We start from the raw sequence: 22913 nt of genomic DNA, 5'->3' as shown, positions 1-22913 counted from the left end.
CGTTCCAACTTGTCCTTCTCAGAACTCTTGTGGCACAGTGTCACACGGTCTGCCTCTTAGATGTCCCCTGGGGTTGCCCCCTCCTGGCTTCCCACAGACTCGCCTCCAACGAACGAGAGGGAATGACTGTCATTTTCTCTTGAGTCCACCCCGGAGCTGGGGTCGTGCTCGTCATGCCGGTGCCCAGTAAAGCATGCAGATGGAGGTTGTGTCAGTCAGGGGGCAGAATGGCATGGCGGGAGGGAGATGGGCCACAGGGGAAAGTGCGGGGAAGGGAATTTTGGGGGGGAAATCTGCACAGATTAATTTGACCCGCCTATGAGGCTAATTTATAGAAGAAGCACAGAAGGGGAAAATTCCCTCTGAGCAATAGAGAGATGAAAGGGCAGCGGGGGGTGCCCCTGATGGCATTACAGAGGAGGAAACCAAGATGGCTTGCCCAGTTGTTGAAGCTAAAAAGGATGCTCAGAGGAGTCACAATGAAAACAGGCTTCTCGCCCTGGCTGGTTTGGCTCAGCGGTTAGAGCGTCGGCCTGCGGTCCGGAGAGACTCGGGTTCGGTTCCCGCTAAGGGCATGTACCTCGGTTGCAGTTTGTCCCCGGCCCTGGTTGGTCGTGCGGGTGGCAGCCACTCGATGTGTCCCTTTCACGTCGATGTTTCTCTCTCTCTCTCTCTCTCCCTCCTGCTCCATCTGAACAAGGAATGAAAAAGTGTCCTCGGGTGAGGATAAAAAAAAAAAAAGAAAACAGGCTTCTCTGCCTTCTCAGTGGAGATTCCACTTGGTCCTCCAAGGAGCCTTCCTGTCGAACTAGAGACACAGGGCAGGAGTCGCCCAGGGCAGGGTGGAAAGTCAGTCCCCACCCTCCAAACCCAGATAACCTCTTCCTGAGCATCAGACTTTAGTTGCAATCTAACATTCCCAGAACGTCTCCTGCCAGTTTTCCAAAATGTGTTTGCTAAACATCAGTGTCTTGAGGAATCCCGATATGCGTCCTCGTCCTCCGCCGAGACGGCTGGTGTGTCAGACTAAAACAGCTTTCTAGAAGGCTGGTTCCAGAGTGTGTGCCCAGCGGTGGGACACAGAGAGGGCTATGGGAACAAAAGCAATCGCTAAGACCAACTGGGAGGGTGGCAAATTAACTGGGGTAAGAGAAGGGGAAAAAAAGAGTAGATATCCATAGCAATAAAAAAAGAAAAATTATTACAATGCCCCGTGGACAGAAAAGTGCTTTCTGTGGAATCCATTCCTGAAGGAAGAGGAGAGAAATCGTTGCAGTCTTTCTACCAGATCTCCATTTCTTTCATTTTTAGGCTGATACTAGCAAAGGGGTAAACAGATCACCTCTGGACAAAGAAAAGCTCTCTCCCCAAATCTGACAGCCTTAGGCAGGAGAACCCGTTCTGTGGAGAGCAGGATATAGTTTAGCGTTGTGTTTGACTCCAAACAAAAACTAGATAAACAGTCAGAAATCAATATTATTAGTGGCCTCTCATCTCTTCCTCACTCTAACCATCTGCCAGGCCACTATAATAACAGTGTTGTTTCTCACGCTAGAAAGGAAAATAAGAGATTCCATCAAGAAACGCCTTTTAAAGGAAGGCTGTGTTACTGTGTTATTATTTGGACTTGCACTCTAAATATATGAATGATTCCAAATTTTTAATATGGGTGTGAGGGTGGTGGAATTAGATCTCTCCGGGTTAGAACAGTGACTCAGTCAGAAACAAGTCAAAACCCCCTCATGTCAGTCCAACATTTACGATAGAAATGAGCTTGATTTTTTTTTTTTCTCATGATTTAAACTTTCTCCAAGAGAGAGCTGTTGGAAATAGGCAAGTCACCCCTCTCTTCAAGCTTGGGCCACCCTGACTCCGTGAAGCCCGTTGAGCTGGGAGTCGTTTGGGGAGGCCGTTGTGAGAGAGGGGAAGGCAAGATAGTGGATGTCCGAATTCTGAGTTTGAATCCCGGTTCCACCATCGATTAACCATGGGTGCTTGCTCGCCTGTGAAGAGGGGGTGACAGCAGTCATCGCTTACCTGTTGTTGTGGGGGGGTCAAAGCAATAGAAAGATATGGACGCTCTGTGTCAACCAAGGTCTGTCGTGTGAATATTTGTTTTTGTTTATAAAGGTAAAATCAGGAGAAAGAGGAGGCTCTTGTTCCACCCCCGATATAGTTCACTCCATTTAGCATCGCTTTGGGGGCCTCGCTGTGTGCCAGGCGGGGGCCCAGGGACCAGGAGGCTCTCTGTTGCCATTTCTGGTATGAATGGTGCACTCGTGAGAGGCTAACCCTTCCCTCGCACCAAACGATCCTTCTGGCTTTGAGAAATCGGGATGAAAGCCCAAGAGCCAGGAAGATGACGGATTAAGTTAATTTTTTAGAATAACAAATCTCTTCATATATTCTCTTCTCATTTATATGGTGCTGGTAATTTTTAAAATTAGATTTTCCTCTGGGCATTTCATACTGAAAATGATGAAGTTCTTGTTCCTCGTAATTGCATTACTTTTGATTTTCTTTTATTATGACTTGCATATCACTGACACTTTTTTCCTGGAATGTTAAAAGTATACATCATCCAGCTAAAAGGAAAAAATACTGTCTTAATAAAAATGGAAAAGAGAGAGAGAGAAAAAGTGGACATTCCTCTCTTTTGGTTCCAGACAAGGCGAAGCCCTCATTCCTGATTCTTCGTACCTGCCAAAGCTGATGTCATGAATCCAGACCACTTTTGAGTTATCTGAAATGAAAAAAAAAAAAAAAAAAGGCAGCTCAACAATCTTCTGAAGCTTGAAAAACAAAATTTTCACAGTCTGATAACCTGAAAATGACTGAACGGATTTTCTTTGTAATTTCCAGAGGGGGTCCTAGGAGGGGAAAATACTCTGGGAAAAGACTTCAGGATGGAAGTCTGAGTTCGAGGGGGTCCGGGAAGATGTGGTGATACTGGTATCATGGGATTCTATTATCTGAAAACCATCAAGTTCCTTTGATCGATGTATTAAATTATCATTGAAAGTGACCACGAATGCTCGTTATTTATGAGTGGTGAGTAGGACACATCCCAGGAAGGTACTTCCTCATTTTTCATAAAATCACCTTAATTTTTTAGAAAATCATCGAAATGTAGTTTTGTTCCACTTGAGCCGCCATCCTCGCCGGCTGTTGCGTGGACCCCTAACTAAGCACGGAGAGTTGGGGTGGAGCGTTGGGACTCCGGAAGCCCACCTGTGACTCTCGGCTCTGGAGCCTTTTTCTTTTGGTGTCTGGAGTATCAGCACAGGCCTGGCTTCTCCACTAGGTTAGTTACTTCCAGGTTCCCTCTTGTAAAACCAGCTTAGTGTTCAAACCTCCATTTGTACCCAGAGCAGCAGGAATGACAGCTCGGGGGCTTTGTGAGAACCCCGAATGCCCGGTGGCCTGTTTCTGCCAGGCTCCCAGTGACGTCGCCCTTTTCCTCCTTCCTGCTTTTCCTACACAAAGGAGAACAACGTCCGAGAACCTGCAAGGTCTGTGACCTGAGGACCGGAAAGGCCCTTGGAGGACCCGTGGGCCTTCTGTTGTTGCAGACGAGGCCCTTGGAACCCGGAGAGGTGACTCCCCTTTTGACAAGGAGAGAGCCTGAGCCAGGGGGAGTTGGCACCCAGATGCCACTGTCCTGCCACTGTGTGCACTGTGATGTGACAAGGACAGCAGAACAGCAAGACCCCCCGATGTCAGTGGGGGAAGGCGTGGTGTGCTCCGGAGCCAGGACCCAGCTGTGCAACGTCTCTTGCTTGGAAAGAGTCTGCTCCCTCATCAAACATTAAAACTCGGAATTCTTACTTTCTTATCGAAGGTTCTTGCAGACAGGGCAGGGAAATTATAATGCTTTAACATTGAAAATTGCCCTCAATAAAATTACCCTTTCCAAAGGATGTACCAGAGTTAGTTAAACTCAGCTATTCAAATCTGTAATCCATCAGCCATGCATGTATGCCCGGGCTCAGATCGCTCTCGAAAACCCTCCAGGTGTGTGCGGAATAACCCTAACACTTTTTCTCGCAGTGTTTTCGGTTGTTTTGGGAGGCCGGGACTGCCTCTGCAGACAGCTAAACGATGCTTCAGAAATGAACGGCACATAAAGCTGTAAGACAGGAATTCCAGGGACCTGGAAGAGTGGAAACTCACCGAGGGAACGGGACGTTTAGACGCTTTCATCTGCTCATTTCTCCAACACTGGTCCCTGTGCACTTGTCCCGTCAGGACATCGGGTGGTTTACCCAGAAAGGGCAGATGAGGCTTGTGGAACAAGCATGTGGCCCAGACCTCAGTGGGGACAGCAGGCTGCTGCCCTCGCGTCCCCTCCTGCGGGTGTCAGATCCAGCCCAGGTTCTCCCATCAGCACCCACGACCAGGGTCCGGTCGCCAGGACGAGGGCCGGAAGGTCCCCACGCAGCTGCGGCCAAGCCCTTCCCGTGGCTGCAAAGGCCTCAGGTGCTCACTGAGCCGTCCCAGAGGTGGGCACCGCTGTCCTCCAGAAAACTCGGAGCAGCCCGTCCGAGAGACGGACGGACAAATGGAGACCAGGAACAAAACCAGAGCTGAAGAACAAGCTTCAGTTGATGAGATGCAAGAACAGGAGAGAACAGGAAAGCAAAGACAAAGATAAGAAAGAACAACAGAAAGGGAGTTCCAGGGGGAAGGGGTGTGGGATAAAGGAGGCATCCTGTGGGCCTTGCATTGGGATCAGGACACCAGGGAGGTCGCAGGCCCAGCCTTCGCTGTCCACCCCTGCACCCCACCGTTCCGTAAGCCCAGCGGGCAGGAAGGAAGGGGTCCTGCCAGACTCGGTGGCTCTGCATCGCCCCGGACGCAAGCTCTCCGCTGCAGCCGCTGAACTGTGCAGGAGAGTGTCCCGGACTTGTTCAGCCTGTCATGCAGCACAAACTTGCCCCTCACACTCCAGCCTTCCAGAAACACAGGACATCAGAGGATTAAATCCCCGGCAAGCAGATGGCTTCTTGTAAAATGCTCTGTGGTCAGGCTCCTAGGAGTTTAAAGGCCCCCGGCTTTGTGAAGTGAGGAAAATTTTCGAAGTTTAAGTCGGCAGAGCAAACTCACTAGTCCGGAGACGGAAGGAAGCCCGGGGACCCCGGCCGGGTGGCAGGCTGTGGGCAGGGTCGGGGTGCGGGTGGCTCTGCCCGTGTGGGGAGCCGCTGGCTTCCGCCGGGGCCACCGTTGCTCTTGGTTCTCCAGGAGCCACCGAGCAGAGCCCGCGGAAGGATGGAAATCCAGTCGCCATGGGAGAGGTTCTTGGTTCACCTGTTTTAATATTCTGAAGAGGCTTCCAGTTGGCTTCTTTGTGTGACCCGAAGTTTTGCTCTTCTTGACATCCCGGAATCCCCTGGGAAGCAGCCCCATCAATAGGAGGCTTTTCCTCAGCCCCTGCGGGGAGCTGCTCATGACTGTCCATGTGGCGTTTGTAAATACTCTCGAGGTGGCGTGTGCAGTGTGACCCGCCAGGGCCAAACCACAGGCTGAGAGGTCCCCGAGCGCCCCACTGGGTGTGTGTGGCAGAGGGTCCCTGAGACTCGTGCTTGCTCTGTGGTCACAGGGGTGACCCTGCTTGCGGACACAAGCCCACTTGTGGACCCGCCACAGCAGGGCCCCAACCCCCTTGACTCTGTGCCCTGAAATGCCATCCCTGCTTTTCTGTCCTATACAGAGCCCTTCAAGCTCAGCTCCTTCTCCCCGTCTGCCCCTCCATCCCACCTCCGAGACTCTCGATGCCTTCACTGAGCCTTCCCGTCACCCCTCAGGACGTCCTCCGTAGCCTCTTGGCTCGTGTCCCCAAGGCCGAGACCTCAGGCCTCTTTCCCAATAGGAGAAGCGAGGTGTAGTTGAGAGAGCACGTGCCAAGGGCTTGCGCAGACCTAGATTCAAATGGCAGCCTCGGCCCTCTGAGCCGCGTGACCTTGGGCAAGCCACGGGGCCTGTCCCCTTTGCAGAATTCAGTGGCTCTCAACCTTCCTGATGCCGCGACCCTTCAATACAGTTCCTCATGTTGTGGTGACCCCCAGCCATAAAATTATTTTTGCTGCTACCTCATAACTGTAATTTTGCTACTGTTATGAATCGCCATCGGAAATACGTGTTTTCCCATGGTCTTAGGCGACCCCTGGGAAAGAGTCGTTGGACCCCTAAAGGGGTTGCGACCCACAGGTTGAGAACCGTTGGTAATTAGTCTCTTAGGACAGCCACCTCGTGGCGTTTGGCACGACAGTTCGTCCTCTCTCCTCGTCCCACAAGTAGACACTAAATAAATACTTAGATTAGTGGTTTAACTGCAGTCAGACATGCCCAAAGGAGAGATCAAAGCAAGGGAAGGCATGGCCACACTCATGAAAGCAGTGCTAGCCAGAGCCGCCAAAGTTGGCACCATCTTGCTATGAAAAGCACGTTGCGCATGGATCCAAGATTCGCCCACCCGGCCCAGGCGTTCCCGTGGTGGGAATAGCAGTTTGCTAGACCCAAAGTCCCTCCTGAAGGCTTCGCCAGCCCAAACGTGAGCTCCTTCCTGTGACCGTAGGGGTGATCGATATTTCCAGCAAGACACTGCCGTCTCTGAGCTGTCCCCCGGAGGAGCCTTGACTGAGTCCTTGATCCGGGTGAGGCAGTGTGTGGGGTCCAAGGAGCTCGCCGTCCTACAGACGCTGTGGTGCCCTGGCCGGTTTGGCGCAGCGGTTGGAGCGTCGGCCTGCGGTACTGAGAGACCCGGGTTCGGTTCCTGCTACAGACGCTGTGGTCACTGCGTCCCCGAGCCCTGCGTGCCGAGCAGGTGCCGTGCGTGTTTGCACCACTGAATGCAAGTCGAGCCGATGCCCTCCCAGGTGTCAGTGCCGGCGAGGGCACCGACGCGGACCTGCCAGGGCCACCAGCTCTGCTCCCGACCTGAGGGTGGTCGTGCAGTAAGGCCCCGGAGCGCGGCTCAGAGCCCGCTGGGGTCCAGCGGCAAATGCGCCAGCACCTCGTGCTCACAGGCCTGCCCTGCGGGTGGCAAACGTGTCTGAGCTCAGTACAGCTTCTCGCCCTGGAAGTGCCCCCTGCCGGCGACTCTAACGGGCCTTGTTCACTGTGCACCTGTCGTCCTCTGACCTTGTTGATGTCCAGAGCAGGCTCGCTTCCCTGCAAGAGGGTGTCCGTGTCCCAGGTCAGCCAGCCGTCAACGGTGCCCCTGGAGGCTGTGCTGATGGAAGATGTTTCCGGACCTCTGTCTCTCTCTGTGTCTGTCTCTCTGTCCATCTCTCTGTCTCTCTGTCTCGCTGTCTCTGGCCCCTCATTCACTTGAGGCTCACCCGTGATCACGAGTTTTTCACAGTGCACATCCCTTCGGACAGAGGCCACCCTGGGCCACCTGCATCCGCGTGTTCACCAGCCTGAACCCAGATCACAGTGCTGACCCTGCTGGGCCCTGCACGCCCCAGCGGCCGCAGCTGCTGCCCTTGACAGTGGTCTAGCATTTCCCTCATGCTGGACAGGCCTGTCGCCCTGCCTGGACACAGGAAGGCCATCTCCTGGGGAAGGAAGAGGACTGTCAGAGAGCCAGGCAGTGCGCCTTGACATGCATCTGTTTCTATTCATGTTGAGTCTTTCCAGGTGAACTGAACTAAATCATAAACTACAAAGTGAAAGCAGATTTTTCTTGGGACGCCCATCTGGAGCCCACTGAGCGAGCTCCCCAGCGCGCCCGCCCCGTCCCCCGGTGCACGCAGACCGCACACTTGCGCATCTTAGGGAGGGGGGTCCGCGCTCGGGGCAGCCTGGCGGATCACCTCGGTCATGTTGACCAGTACACACAGTACACAGTGACTCCCAGGCTGCAGAATTGGGGAGCTGGGAACAGGGTAAGGCTGGCTCTACCTCAGGGCGCTTTGGAGTGCGATGTTAGCAGCTCGGGAAGTTCAAGCAGAGTTTGCGATTCATTTGCTGCTGACTGGAATGCCAGGCTGGCAGCGTCAGGGGCAGAACCTGGCGTGGGCAGATGTCTGGGCCTGTCGTCGAGGCAAAGGCCACGGGGCCAGCGACATTCAGAGCCTCCAGAAGAGCTGTTCGTTCTGACCTCTCAGCCCGCCCTCAAAGCGAGAGTCGGAGCAGGCCTGACCGGGTGCTGGCGATGCCCGCAAGGTGCCGCCCTCGCCAACTCCCTCCGCGCCTCCTGTCGCTCTGCGTGCCCACTGCGGGCCCCAGGCCACTTTCGGCAGGTTCCCATTAGGAAACGCGGGTTCTTTGTACTCCCCCCCCCCCACCCCGCACTACCCACCTCAGTCAACACTTGCTGATTTAAACAAGTGAGAATCAGACATTTGGCCCCCAACTCGAGCCCTCCGCGTTTAATAAATGAAGGACCCCCTCCGCCCTCCTGATGACAGTGATTAGGCCAAGCCGCAGAACTCAGCAGGCATCTGCTTTCAGTTCCCATTCTTGGCATATTTTCCTGAATTAACTCTTGCAGCGGCAGCGAGAGGGGTAAGCACCTTGGCGGTGCCATCGCAGCCCACCTGCTCGGCCCAGGCACGGCCCACAGGAACGCAGGACACGCCACGTACCCCAGGCCAGGTGCCGACGCCTGCGGGGAGGGGGAGGGGGGCCACACCACCCCGGTGGCTCCAGAACCCAGGAAAGAACGTTCGGTGGATATATTCCAGCACCAGCCTGCCCAGGGAACCCCGGCCCACGCAGACAGAGTCCCGTCTGACGGATGCGGAGGAGCAGGGCATCCCACCGTTCCCGCGCGGGGCACACTGACGTGAGTGGCGGAGGCTCCGTGGGACAAATGCCTGGAGTATGGCCGTAAATCAGAGATGGGGAGCACCCAGGGGCGTCCGAGGCCACGGCAGCCTGGCCACCATCTGCAGAGAGGAGGGACTGGCTGTCAGAGGCCCAGAGGACGAAGTTCTCAGCAGGAGGCGAGGTGGCCACGCTGGATTTGGGGGACAAAAGGGTCTTAGAGGCCAGAGGAGGCAGAGACAGATCCCACGGAGACAGGGTCAGTCATATATAGTAGTTGGGGTAACAGTCTGTGACATGCATCTCAGTATCTCAAATCACATCCTAAGAGATGCACGAGAAAAGAAGCAGAATAAGGGCATTGGCTGTGTGACCCAGGATGGCAGGTTGGAGAGAGGATCCTTGGGATGAGCAACCGATCAAGTTCGATGAGGGAACTCAGAGGCCCGGGAGATCAAGCGAGTGGCTCACCCAGGTTGGCCCTCAGCCTTCCTAACTTCTCATCCAGAGCAGTTCTCACCCACCACGCCACCTCCTACGTTTTAAAAAATTAATTAAAAGGAGGATAACAATTGTACAAACTTTCTAACCAAAGGAGCCCGATCTCCTACACCCGTGAGCAAGAACTATAGAAGCCCTGAGGCCTTCTATCGAATGCAGTACAAATAGTTTAGCCCCTTCTGCATGCAGTGTAAGAAATGTCGTTGTTTTATTTGTTTGTTCATTCATTGATTTTAGGGAGAGAAGAAGGGAGAGGGAGTGAGAGATAGAAACATCGATGAGGGAGAACATCGATAGGCCGCCTCCTGCATGCCCTCCACTGGGGATCAGGCCCCCAACCTGGGCATGTGCCCTGACTGGGAATCAAACTGGCGACCTCTTGGTGCATGGGTCCATGCTCAACCACTGAGCCACACCGGCCGGGCAGTGTTTTGGTTTTTAATAACTGACATACCGTAAACTTCCATTTAAAGTGATTGGTTTTTAGTATTTCACAAGTGTGTGCAACTCTCATCATTATCTATTTCCAGAACTTTTCTTTCTTTCTTTCTTTCTTTCTTTCTTTCTTTCTTTCTTTCTTTCTTTCTTTCTTTCTTTCTTCCTTCCTTCCTTCCTTCCTTCCTTCCTTCCTTCCTTCCTTCCTTTCATTCTTTCTTTCTATCACTCTTCATTCTCCTCTCTCCCCAGCCCCTGGTAACCACTAAATCATTTCTGTTCCTATGTATTTGCTTATTTCAGCAATTATATATAAATGGCATCATCCAAGGGGTTCTTACACTGAGCATAATGTTTTCGAGGTTCATCCGTGTGGTATGAGTACCTCATTCCTTTCTCTGGCTGAAGACCATTCCATTGTAAGGAGAGCCCACATTTTGTTGATCTCTTCATTAGGTGATAGACATTTGGGTAGTGACCGACTTCAGGCTATTACCAACAAAACTGATGTGAATATTTGTGTACATGTTTTTGTGTGAACATGTATTTCCCGGTACCTTGGGTATATATCTAGGAGTGGAATTGCTGAATTGTATGGTAGCTGTTCAAATTTTTGAGAAACCACCCTTTTCCCCAGGGGCTGTACTGTTTTTGAGTTCCACCAGCTGGGTGTGAGGTCTCCAGTTCCTCTTCCTCCTTGTCAACACTTGTTATTGTCTATTTTTTACATTGTAGCCAGCTAGTGGGTGTGAAGTGGCATCTCCTTGTGGTTTGGGTTTGCTTTTCCCTCGTGACTAATGATGTTGAGCATCTTTTCTTGAGCTTAGTGGCAGTTTGTGTATCTTCTTTGGCAAAATGTCCATTCAAATATTTGCCTGTTTTTTAGTTGAGCTACTTGTCTCTTTATTGTTGAGTTGCAATAATTACCCTTTCTTTACTCCACATACTTTCATGCCCAACAAAATATTATAAAGTATTTCCCCCAAAACAGTATAAGCCCGAAGCAAGAAAAGGCCAAACGCCAGCAGCTGCAGGTCATTCAGAAGCTTTTAGCCAAAAGAAGGTAGTGGAATGAGGAAGGTAAGGAAGCAAAATAGAGAAACTTTGTTTTAAAGCCAAACGCTCAGGCAGGTTACTGAGGCCTCTGCTTGTTAGATCCTGCGGAAGGCACCCTGAAAATGAGGTCAGGTGCCTGGGCCCCCTCTCCTCCCCACAGCCCTGCAGGATAAATGCACCTACACACACACACACACACACACACACACACACTGCTTGGAATGTCTTGAGAAAACTCTCCGGCCCATTAAAGTTGCTGTGAATGCCTGAGAATATTACCCAGCAGTTCTTAGAGGACAGGGCCTGGGTCTCATTGTGCTTTAACGTCTTATAAAAATGTTTGGTTCCTGAATGAATAAGCAACCAGAAGACAAGATGTGAAGGTCTAGTATAGATATGGCCTCTCGTCTCTCCTGCTGTGGTTTATTATATGAACACAATGAACCAAAGAGCACAAGTATTAACATATTTCTAGCACCTTTTGCTATAGATGCATTGTGTTGCCCATTTCCACCTACGGTCTTCTTTGTTTTAAATCCTCACCTGAGGATATGTTTTCATTGATTTCAGAGAGAGAAACGTCCATGTGAGAGAGAAGCATCAATTGGTTACCTCCCCTAAGCACCCCAACTAGGGATCGAACTTGCAACGTGGGTATGTGCCCTGACAGGGAATCAAACTTGTGACCTTTCAGTGTATGGGACAGCGCTCCAACCAACCGAGCCACACCGGCCAAGGCTTCACCTGTGGTCTTTGGAAGCACTGGGTTGTTGGCACCTCCTGGTAGGAATGACCTAAGCCCACGGTGGGATTCGTCTGTGGTCTTCCTCCCAGAGTACCTCCTGCCCTGCCTGGGAGGCAGTTAGACTAACAGCCTCTGCAGTCCCAACCTGGGAACAGCCAGCGGTGGCTCATCTCTCTTCCAGCAGGTGGACAGGGCAGGTGGCCTTTGACCCAGCTGCTTGGCTTCAGGGTCCCCAGAGCATCAGACTCCTTTGCAAATTATTTTCAGACTGTGCCCTGCTCTGGAACAGAAGTGACATCCAGGCTTTTCTTTTTCTCTCCCCCTAGCTCCTGAGGGCCCTGCCTAATTTGCATCTTCAGCTCAATTTGCATCACAAAATACACCCAAATGTCCCTGGACCTGCTGTGGTAGGCGGGCGAGTTTTGTTTTTTGTTTTGTTTGGGTTTTTCATCTCCTGCCATGTCTCTAGCAGGTTTCTAGTTACATCCAGATGACACTTAGATTAGGTTTCATTTTATGTCGTTGGCCTGTGATTCAACTGGCCCCTCCCCCTGGGCTCAGACCCTCCAGGATCCGGCCCCCTTCACGGGAGATGGCTTCAGGGTGGTCCTGCGAGCCTGGTGGCCAGTCGCCACACTCCTGCAGGCTGGGCAGCTGTGTGTCCTTCAGTTACATGTTCATGGGTTATTTTTTTCTCCTTTTCTTTTCCCTCAAACCTGGAATCAATATTTTGGGAGTAAGGGGGCGGGGCGAGAGGAAGAGCAAGGGACAGAAGCCAGCCACTGCCACAGGGGCTGGGATCTGCAGGCGGAACCCTCAAGACTCATTCAGCACAAAGCGGCTGCAAAGGAAATCCTGCCCAGCCAATGATAAGGAGGAAATGGACTCACTTCCTCACCAGCTGCTTTATTCAGGCAGAAAAAGCCCTCACTTCCTCGCGTGTGCTCTGCTGGCCACCACGCACAGCGGCCGGGCTGCTGGCTTCCCCTTTCCACCCCAGGCACCTTGGTGTCCGGAGAGTCGCACTTCCTGGGCTTCGGGGGGACTCTCCTCTCCGCTGTGTGTGCCTCGCCTGCCTTCTCTCTCTTCCTGCCCACGTGCCCCCGCCTGGCGGGCATGTCAGTAAGCTCTGCGCTGCAGCAGTCACTGACAGCACTGGGCACAAGCCGCACACCCCGAGTAGAGTGCAGGACAGTTCCCATGGGGGGGTCTCTGTTTCCCAAGAACGTCCTCCCCTATCCTGGACAGCGGGCACCAGAGCGGCCTCTCCTGTGAGTGCCCAGGTTTAATGCTTCTATAACCTTCTATAACACAGCATTGTCCAAGTGTGCCTCCATAACCCAGCAGAAACCTCCATGACAGAGGGCTAGATGGTCCGATGAGTGTGAAAAATGCCCTTGGAGACGCCCAGGCATTCAGGTAGGGTGTGCTTCGATATATGCAGCAACCAAACGCACAGACGCTGACCGATCCGATCCGACACTGACCGGTGGTCCTGGTTGAACATCAGCCCCTCATAGGAAGACTGGAGTCTGCCGCAAAAAAACACTGAATTTTGTCTAAGACTGTCACCACTTATTTGTCCTTTGAACACCTCCCTTCAACAAAAATAGTATCTATTAAGATACGTTTGGAAAGAGTTTATTTGAGATCCACAGACATTTGCTGGGTGCTTAATATGTGACAGACACATGCTCCAGGGATCCCAAGATAAATAAAATGTGTGTCCTGCACCTCCAGGTGCTACCAGGGAGAAGACAGACATGTGAACAGATGATTCAGATGATTCTGTGAGCAGGGAACAGCGCGGGGTTATTTCATTCAACCTGGGGGCTCGGAGAACGTTGCCTGCAGAAAACCATTGCCCGGAATCCCCGAGTGAACCGAAGTTAACTTACAGGGGACCGAAGCGGAGCCGGACAGCTAGGTTGGGGCCAGGGCACTGGAGCCTTGGCTGGCACGGGAATGAATTTGGACTTACACATGGAACTGACAGCTTTGAATCTGACTAGATAACTTGGGTTGCAATATGGAAAGGGTATTGAGCGGCAGGACAGACTGGAGGAGGGAGCAAATGGGAAATCATAGCTGTAATGCTGGGGAGAGAAAGTAATGGGGATGAAGGAACGGGTGGTGCATACACACTGCTGTGCCCAATCCCCCTGCCCCTCGGGGCTCTGAAGCTGACCTCTAGCTACAAGAGGTACCGCATCTGCATCTCCTTGCCCGTGGGCTTTCTCTGGCCTCCAGAGCCCACTTTGCCTGTGCACATGATGGGCCAGAACTGCTGGGGTATTGACGCCTCCATAGGAGCAACCCTCAGCCAACGAGTGCAAGGAGTTGGTGTATAAATACCCCAGTGCCCTAGCGCCTTTGTGGAATAACAAAAGGTGCATTTTCTGCTCTGGCCCCCAGATTTCCCAGCAGGATTAAGTTCCAGTTATCAGCAGCAGCAACTTGCTGGGTAAGGTCATTCATGGCTGCTCTCCTTCCCGGCCCCCCTGTAGTGGTTCCTGGGATCATCTCCCAAATAGACTGCTCACACTCAAGTCTTTGTTTTAGGGTCTGCTTCTGGAGGACCCCCACCTAAGACCATGGGATTTACCAAGGAATGGATGGTGGGGGAGGGGGGAGAGAGGAAAACATCTAGAAGCCTCCCAGAGTGTAGGCTTACTGAACAGAGTGGACACAGCAAAGGGCTCCTTCTCAGGAGGGGTCGTGCCGGCTGGGGAGGCGAGGGACAGGCTGCACTGTGACTTCCAGGAGGACCTCTTGGGGAGTGACAGGGATTGGAGTCGGGTAGTCAGAAGATCAAGTGGGGCTGGATGTGAAGACGTCAGACACCATCACAGGTATGGTATCTACAACCACGAGAGTGAAGGAGAATGGCCAAAGAGAGAGACAACTGTCCGGACAGCCCGGGCGCATCAAGCACCTGTGAGGGCAAGCAGAGGAGGAGGGGCCGTGGAGACGGAGGAGGAGTTCTCCAGGAGGCTCGGCGACCCAGCCAGATCAACCTGAAGCGCATCCCGTGAGCAGACCCACGCGGAGGGTACTTCTGGTCCCTGGGTGGTGGTTTCGAAGGCACAATGGAGGAAGAAGCCAGACTGAGTGGATTAAAAGGAGGGTGGAAGGCAGCCGGGAAGAAAGGTGAGCAACTTGTCCAGGACGGCAGGGAGAGAGAAGATGCTGGTCAGGGTGGAACACAGCATCAGCATGGTCATTTTGAGGAAATCTGAATTTACATTTTTTTTTTTTTTGGTCAGTGGATAAATACTCCCAACTTCCTTGTCCTTCAGGGATGAACTCAGAAATATGTTTTCTCTACTGAAGAAATCTGAATGTTTATATGCCAAGGAAGAAGAGACCAAAGGGAGGGTGAGGCTGACGTTGTAGTTGAAGGCAGGGACAGTTGATGGAGGAAGGTTCTAGAAGCAACGGGAGACCGTGGGATGAGGGTGCAGGGTACACAAGATTGGGGAAGGGCAGACAGAGGTGTAAGGCGAGGGGTGCACCAGGACAGGTAGCTGCGGTAATCCTCACCAGGGCCCCCAGCTCCTCCGAAGAGAAAGAGGCAATATCGGTTGCTGGACAGTGAGGAGAACCCACGAGCAACGTGGCGACTGTTCGGAATAGGCCGCAAAGGAACAGAGGAAGCATCTGAGCAAGGGGAAGGGCGCGTTAAGTGGTTTCAAGAACTCCCTGAGTTTGGAGGTCAGGAATTGAGAGCCACCCTGTCTGCACGGTTGGGCAACTTTCTTCGGCAACACTTGAAGGCCAGAGGAGGCTGCTGCGGATGGGGTCAGGGTTGGCAGCAGAGAGAGGTCAGGACGGGAGGAAGCACGTTGAGGGAGGCAGGGAGGAGGCACCCAGAGAGACAGAAGGACCACTGTTTGCAGGCGCCCTGACCCTGGAGCACAGGAGGCCTCTCCTCTCCTCCGCCTCCGATCGGCTTATTTGTACCTACTGTACATAGCTCACGCTGCCTGTCTAAATTTCATTTGCCTCACCTATTTGAAAAGTGCTAGTATCTTACCCGGCTGGTGTGGCTCAGTGATTGAGCATCAGCCCAGGCACCAAGAGGTCACCAGTTCGATTCCCGGTCAGGGCACCTGCCCAGGTTGTGGCCTGATCCCCAGTAAGAGGCAGCCAATCGGTGTTCTCGCTCATCGATGTCTCTATCTCTCTCTTCCTCTCTCTCTTAATAGCAATAAAGGAAGAAAAGTGCTAGTGTCTTTATCGGGCATTAGTACACCACTCCTTGCGGCTCAGGTTTTGTGTGACTGTGGTGCGTCCTCGCCTTTTTCTTTTCCTTCCCCAACTAACCCTCGGGTTGTCAGGAGAGAGGTGATCCCCATGGAGACAAAATTATAAAGCCATGAGAAATGGAAAATACCGAGGGCGTCTGATAGCAGTGTTTGATTTCCTGTTGGCACCATCCGATTTTCCTTTTACTTCCTTCGTACCGCCGACAGGCCCTCTCTGGGCAGGGTACAGCATGGCACAACTTGGGTTTGGTGTGTGCCAAGGTGCACACAGAGGCGGCGTCTCCCTCCGCGTTGTGTGCTCTTTGAGGGCAAGATGGTGTTCCCCTGGGGATCTTCCATGACCACATGCACCGGTATCCACAGTCAGCCCAAAGATGGTGGGATGAAGCTCAATTTCTCATTTGGTTATAGCCAACCGAACCCTGTTCAATTCCCCACGGGCTAAGGAGAGCTGAGACCCAACACTGAGCGGGGCGGCGGGGGAGAGGGGTGCTGAGCGTGCCGCCCCTGGTTTGGCTGTAACCTGTGCCACTCAATCTTATGTCGGGAACATCTTCCCTTGTCACACAATCGACGGCCGAACCATGCTGTTGTGTGAATGTGCCGTAAGTTATTCACCCAATCGTATCCGCAGACATCTAAGTTGTTTTTCAGGTTTCAGCTTCTTATAAACAACCTGTGCATTTTATCGATTAATTTTTCAAGATAAACAACCAGAAGGGGAATCACTAACAAAAGGACAATCTGTTTAAAGCCTTGGATACGCATGGCCAAATGCGAGCGCCTGGGGCTCCCGCCCCAACCCCCAGCGTGGGCTTGGGCAGAACTCAGCTTTCTTTTCCAGTCTTTGCCCATCGGACTCGTTTCTCCTTAAATCTCATTGTCTTTGGAATCAGATTTAAGTGAAACTTTTTGAAGCGTTCTTAAGAGGAAAAGGGAGCTTTCGGAGGGTAGGCTGTCCCACGGAAGTGGGGGGTTAGAGAGGGAGCAAAGGGGTGACAGTGGACCCAGGACTGGTCCCAGTGTGGGAGGGACGAGAACGCTTTTGCTGCCACCCCCACCCTCCAGTTTAGGAGTCTAAACCTGGTCCCTTCCAGGCCACACCCCCTGGTTCGCTTCCAGCCCTGCAGCTCGGGTCTGGGGGTGGGGTTGGGCCTTCCTGCCCCCTTGATGCCGGCCCTGGGTGACATTCAAACTCGGACCATGCGCGGTCTCCGAGTTTGAAGTGTGTGGAGAGCTGGCTCGAAAGAGCCACCGGAGCTGGGGCACCGCCTGCCTCCTCTGGGATGCAAGGGGCCAGCAAAAGGGGAGCTCCCCGGGCACCTGCGCTGGCACCCCCGAGATCGGGCACCCCTTGCCGGGCCGGGCCGGAGCCAGGCTTGCGGGGCCTCCTCCTCGTGTAGACAGGGATTTTGTCTGAGTCACATGATGACAGCCCAGGTTTTCTTTCTCCCTCTTTGTTGCTTCTCATACATAAAATGAGCGTGTGTTTATTTAATACAGCTTTCAAACTTAAACAAATAATGACAGACTGTGCAAACAGACTTCGGAAATCGCCCTAATCAGGATGTTTGAAAAAGCAAGAAGACGGCATGAAAGTAGCCGTGAGGGCCTTCAGTCCTGAGACCACAGGGTCTGCTGGGCACTGGAACCTAGGTGGGCAAAGCTCAGCAGCCGGATCCAACCTCGGGGGTAATAAGGCCCCTCCGCCCTACCACCTGACTTGACAATTGATGAGGAAGTGTAGATGAACATTGTATTTTCACTTCCTGTCTTCCACCAGAACACATCATGTGTGCATTTCAATTCACAATTTCGATAGACATCACCACGCGTCTTTGGAGGGAGCCAGTCAGGCGCTCTGGGGTCCCCGGGGGGAAGGGCGGGTTTGCGGGGGGCAGGCCAGAGAACAAGTTCATGCTGCCACTAGCTCGTATCCTGGGCCACGCTGACAAAAGGCTTTGAGTCACCTACGTTAATCTTCACAATAACCAATTTTATGGGTGAAATAAATGAGGCTCAGGATTGGGTAATTTGTTCAAGGTCAAAAGCAATAAAATGTCAAGACTGGGATTTCACCCAGACCTTCTCTCTGCGCGCAGAGATATTCCCAGACCCTGGGGGCTGCGTCAGCAACTCTGTGCTCAATCTTCGGGTCAAAAGATGCTTTGTTAGCTCATCCCACCCTAGATATTATGTTTTTCTTTGTAATGCACATCAGAACTGGCCCATCAGAAGTACAGTATTTACGTGAGGTGATGGGGCTTAGGGTAGGGAGTTATGGCAGCCCGTGGCGGGGGGGGGGGGGATTTGGACAGGCATGTCTTCTGCCCTCTCGGACTGTGCACCAGGCAGGTGGAGAGGGAATGCCAGCCTGTCTGTCCCTGCTTCCTCCACTTTCCCAGGATGGCTCGTTGTGCAGAAAGGTCAGACGGCCAGTGTCTTAGTTTCATAGTCAGCCATGGAAAACTCCATTGGTGATGAAAGAAATGTGAGTCCCACCACGGACCTTCTTTCCCAGTGTCAGTGCTCTGAGGGTGTCCTTTTGCTGGCCTGTTGGGGGTTCCAGCTTGCCCATCCCTCAGAGAGAGCATCGTGGAGGGGAGGGCTCTTAGATGTCCCCAGCTGTGTCTGTGGTCCGAGAATGCCCTTGGCAAGAAGCAGTTTCTCCAGCCCGTAAATATGTCTCGTTTCTTTCTGCCCCTTTTGTCCCCGATTATAAGTAGGGGACGTATGCTTCTCCGCAAGCAGGCACGATTGTTACCCGAGCTTTGTGCGAAGAGCACTGAGCCCATACTTCGTTGTGTCTGTTAGAGCCTGGCTTTGCTAAGGCTCAGATTTGGAACATGTTAACAATAGATTTGAAAAGAAGAAAACCCTTGCGCCCTCTCCTGGTACAAGTTAATCCAGTACATCTGAAGGTCCAGCTCTCCCACTTGTTGGCTAACCCCCTTGTGTTGTGCTAATTGGACCAAACCTGTTGACATACTAGATAGGCCGTTGGGTCTTCTGTGGTCCATGATCACAGTGGTTCTTCAAAACCTTTCTTCAGAGGGTTTCTCAGCCTCAGCGCATTGGATGATCTTTGTGATGGGGGCTGTCCTGGGCATCTTGGGGTGTTGAGCAGCATCCCTGGCCTCTACCCACAAATGACCCCACCCCAAATCATGACTATCAAAAATGTTTCCAGATATTGCCAAATGTCCCCGGGGGGGGGGGGGGGCAAGACCACCCACAGTGAGAACCACTGCCCTAAACCCCTGTCTGCCTTTTGTAAAAGGCGTCACTGGTCTCAGGGCAACCAGAGAGAGTGGGGATGACTCAGTAAACAATTCTGACGGCTGGTCAAGTGAGTTCACCTGCTGGGAATTTGTCTCAAAAATAAAGAAAGAACAGCTCTGAACAAGTACATAAATGTTTATGTAAGGGATGTATCATAATAGCGTTTAAATAGTAAAAGTTTAAAACAACCCAAATAAAGAATTGGTTCGAAAAAGCGCATATATATATATATATATATATATATATATATATATGGAATAGTATGTAGTCATGAAAAATAATTGTGTAAATCGGTATTTAATAATGTGGGAAGTTCCCCTAATGATACCTTAAACTCACACCTCCAAGACTACTCCAAGATTCTCAGAGGTGGTTGTATTTAGAAGGAATAATTTCAAACAGGAAGAATAAGCATCTGGGTGACGTATTAGGCCAAACAGAATTGAAACAAGTGATTGAATTCAGAAAACTTGAATTGTTCATTGAACAAGCGTTTTTTAAGCACCTGCACCTATAAGACTTTGCACAGCCCTGGGAGACGAAGATGACACCTGGTCTCTTCACTGCAGTACGTGCCCTGAACAGGCGGGAACACTGAGAAGGTTGTCAGAACCTCCTCCGCACAGCAGCGCCAGGGTCTCACATGTTACCGTCTCCCCTAAGGAAACCGTGTGCACCAACCCCAGGCTGCTGGAGCGCCTAAATAAATCACACCATGTGAAGAAGCATTTCATTTACTGATTTATATATTTGGGTAGATTTACAGAGTTGTCCAAATACTAATTGGGTCCAAATGTGGAAACTGATCTTCCCCAGCAAATCTGAGAAATGAGCTAAGACAACCCAGAGACCTTTGCTTCGACACCCTGCAGGCTTGGCTTCCCAGGAGACACAGGAGCTGCCTTCTTTGCTCAGGAACCTCTGTGTCCATGGGCACCATCTGACCATAAATGACCACATGCTTGAAAGGTCACAACTCGAGTTAAACGTGGAGCTGTGGTCATCCATTCTAGCCATCTGGGTGGCTTCCTTTCCCACGGAGCACCCCGTCCTTGACCCCAGAGGCTAGGCGTGCCACCCCGCTGCGTCCACCAGCTCAGCCTCCCGGGCAGATCAAGCACTCACAGAGCTGCTGTTAGGGCATCAGCAGACGGAAGGGGGCCGGTCTGGATCTGGATTCAAATCCTGACCTTACCATTGATTAGACAAATCCTTTCATCTCTGTGAGTCTCCGGGGTTTTTTTTCCTCTCAGAAGAGGAATAAATAAAACGACCCCATACGATTGGTATGAACAGTAAATGAAGTAATGCCCCTTAGGCATTCATTACGAGTGCCTGGCACATACAAGCATTCAGTAAGGGGATGCAGTCCTAGTCGTGGGTTTATATTATTCTTATGAATGGCCAAGCCCGCGAAAATGGCAAAGCCGCCCATATTTCTTACCGCCTTTGCTGCTTTACTTTTCCCTTCGCACCTGCCACTCTCGCATACACTACAGGATACATTTATTTTGTTTATTATCCGCACCACGCGGCGGGAGAAAAGCTTCGTGAGGCAGGAACTTTCCGTCTGTGCCATTCGCTGCTGTTTCTCTGTGGTGCCGGGCACATAAATAAGGTCTCAGTAAACAGTTCTTGAGTGAAAGTGAAAGGAGTGGTCTGCTGTCTGTCTCTAATGTCCTCCCTTTTTCCCTGTCCTCTCCCCCCTGCAGGACGCCTTTGTGGAACTGTACGGCCCCAACATGCGGCCCCTGTTCGACTTCTCCTGGCTGTCTCTCAAGGCGCTGCTCAGTCTGGCCCTGGTGGGAGCCTGCATCACCCTGGGTGCCTATCTGGGCCACAAGTGAAGTCAGCAGGCTCGCCCCAAACACACGCGCAAAAGGTTCACGAAAGCAGTAGAAATATATGCATTGTTAGGGCTGTACCATGAAGCGGAGCTGCGATCTCTAAAACACAAGCAACACACAAACAACAAAAACAGCTTTCAGCGCAACGTCAAATCAGCTATTTACTGCCAAAGGGAAATACCATTTATTTTTTACATTACTGAAAAAAAAAAAAAAAAGATTTATTTATTTAAGACAGCCCCATGAAGCAATCTATCTTGGGAAAGCCGACCCGTCATTGCCAAGCCCCACCGGTGTGGCTCCACCTGGATCTCCTGTGCCTATAAACGGATTCGCTTTCCATGTTCCGCCGGACTGACTCACCATCTGAAGAGCAAACAGACTGACGAAGGACACGACGGTCCCAGAAGCCTCTGGCTGCTGGAGGTTTGGAAGGTGTTCATTTTCCTTGCATTTATTTGCCCCCGGGGGCTGGGATACTAAGAGAGGGAGGTGCTTGGAGGAAGTGTTTTCTTTCCCGGCCAGAAAAACCTACACTTTGCATATGGCTCACATGGTACATGCCCGGTTGGAAGAAAAAAAAAAGTCGGGAACTTCAGATGGACTTGGTATCTGCCGAGATTTCCACCCTGAAGGACAGTGATAGGAAAAATGCCGTTAAACCATAGGAAAGTATTTTTTTAAGCTACCGATTGTGCCGAGAAGCATTTTAGCAATTTATACAAAACCATCCAGTACCTTAAGCCCGGATGTGTATAGTCATATATTTTGGATACACTCCCCCTCCAAAAACTGGCTCTGTGCATGAAACAGAATCCTCTGGATGCGAGGAAGGGCAGGTTCTGGTGACTCCTCCGGCATCAGGAAGGCTCCAGTGCCCGAGCATCAGGCCGCCGCAGGTGCCTACGTTCCCGCAGGAGGCCTGGTCCTGCAGCAGCCCGGGCCCTCGCTGGCCGGCTCCGGGGCTTCCGCAGAGCATGGTCTCCCGGCTCTGGGAGCTGGCGGGGCTCAGGATGCCACTGTCACGCAAGAACAGTAGGGGTGGGCCTGCTACCCGGGGCTCCTCCAGAAACGCCCTTTTCCACGTGGAGTGTGGAGCCTGGGAACCAACGTTCTTAGGACATTTGTCACTGGGGAGGGAAGGAAACAGAGGCACCGCCTCTCCGGGCAGAGGGAGGTGGCGAAGGCCGCGAGCGCCACCACCCAGCGGGAACCAGAGAAACGAGACACGTGCGGCCAGACGCCCTGCAGCCGCGGCGCATGCGCGTTGGCTGCCTGTCCCCCCACCTGTCTCAGCAGTTTAAAGCAAGGCTTTAAATGACTTAGGGGAGGGTCATAAATCCCGAAAGAAGCGTTGAAATGATGTATCATGGATTAATTGACCTATGTCTATGGAATTATGATGTAAAACATTAGCTTGTCATTGTAGTTTGGTTTTATTTGAAAACCTGACGGGGTGGGGGTGGGGGGGAAGTTCCAGGTGTGGGATGTGGAGATTATCTGTACATCCTGGGCATTAAAAAAAGAGGGGGAAAAACATTAATGGACAACTCTAGAGAAATAGCAAAAGAAGTGATCTTCAGCTAATAAACTAGGAAATATTTTTTTCAAGTTTAGAAAGCCTGAGACACACATGGAATAACTGTGGCATTATTGCATTATATATCATTTATCTGTATTAACTTTGGAATGTACTATGTTCAATGTTTAATGCTGTGGTTGATATTTTGAAAGCTGCTTTAAAAAAAAATACATGCATCTCATCATTTTTTTAAAAGTTGTACTTAGTTATAGCCTCTACATTACTTGTTAGCAAAAATGAACATTTTTTCCATTTGAAATTATTGTCTCTTAATTCTTTAAAAGCATTTCTGAGAAGATGAGCTAAGCCCCGGGCGGGTCTCGGCTACCTGAGAAACCCTGGAGCATGCTGGGCACAAGGCGAGTGTAAGAGTTACCAGTAAGAGTTACCAGTAAGACTTAACCATAAGAGTTGCTTCCATGACA

General features: G+C 51.7%; 1 protein-coding gene across 2 annotated transcripts in view; it reads left to right on the top strand.

The window, feature by feature from the left end:
• The window catches only part of BCL2 (BCL2 apoptosis regulator), a 164259-nt gene extending 141906 nt beyond the window's left edge, over positions 1-22353 (top strand). Inside the window, exon 4 of one of the 2 annotated variants that reach the window (XM_036245652.1) lies at positions 20772-22353. In XM_036245652.1, the coding sequence (XP_036101545.1) occupies positions 20772-20989 (218 nt within the window). In that variant the 3' untranslated portion in view covers positions 20990-22353. The remainder of the gene's footprint in view (positions 1-20771) is intronic. The other variant, XM_036245653.1, reaches the window with a different exon arrangement.
• Positions 22354-22913: the final 560 nt, after the last annotated feature.

Source organism: Molossus molossus, unplaced genomic scaffold, assembly GCF_014108415.1.
Source record: "Molossus molossus isolate mMolMol1 unplaced genomic scaffold, mMolMol1.p scaffold_m16_p_6, whole genome shotgun sequence".
NCBI lineage: Eukaryota > Metazoa > Chordata > Mammalia > Chiroptera > Molossidae > Molossus > Molossus molossus.
The sequence above is the reverse complement of the archived record's forward strand: the minus strand, read 5'-3'. Positions and strand labels throughout refer to the sequence as shown.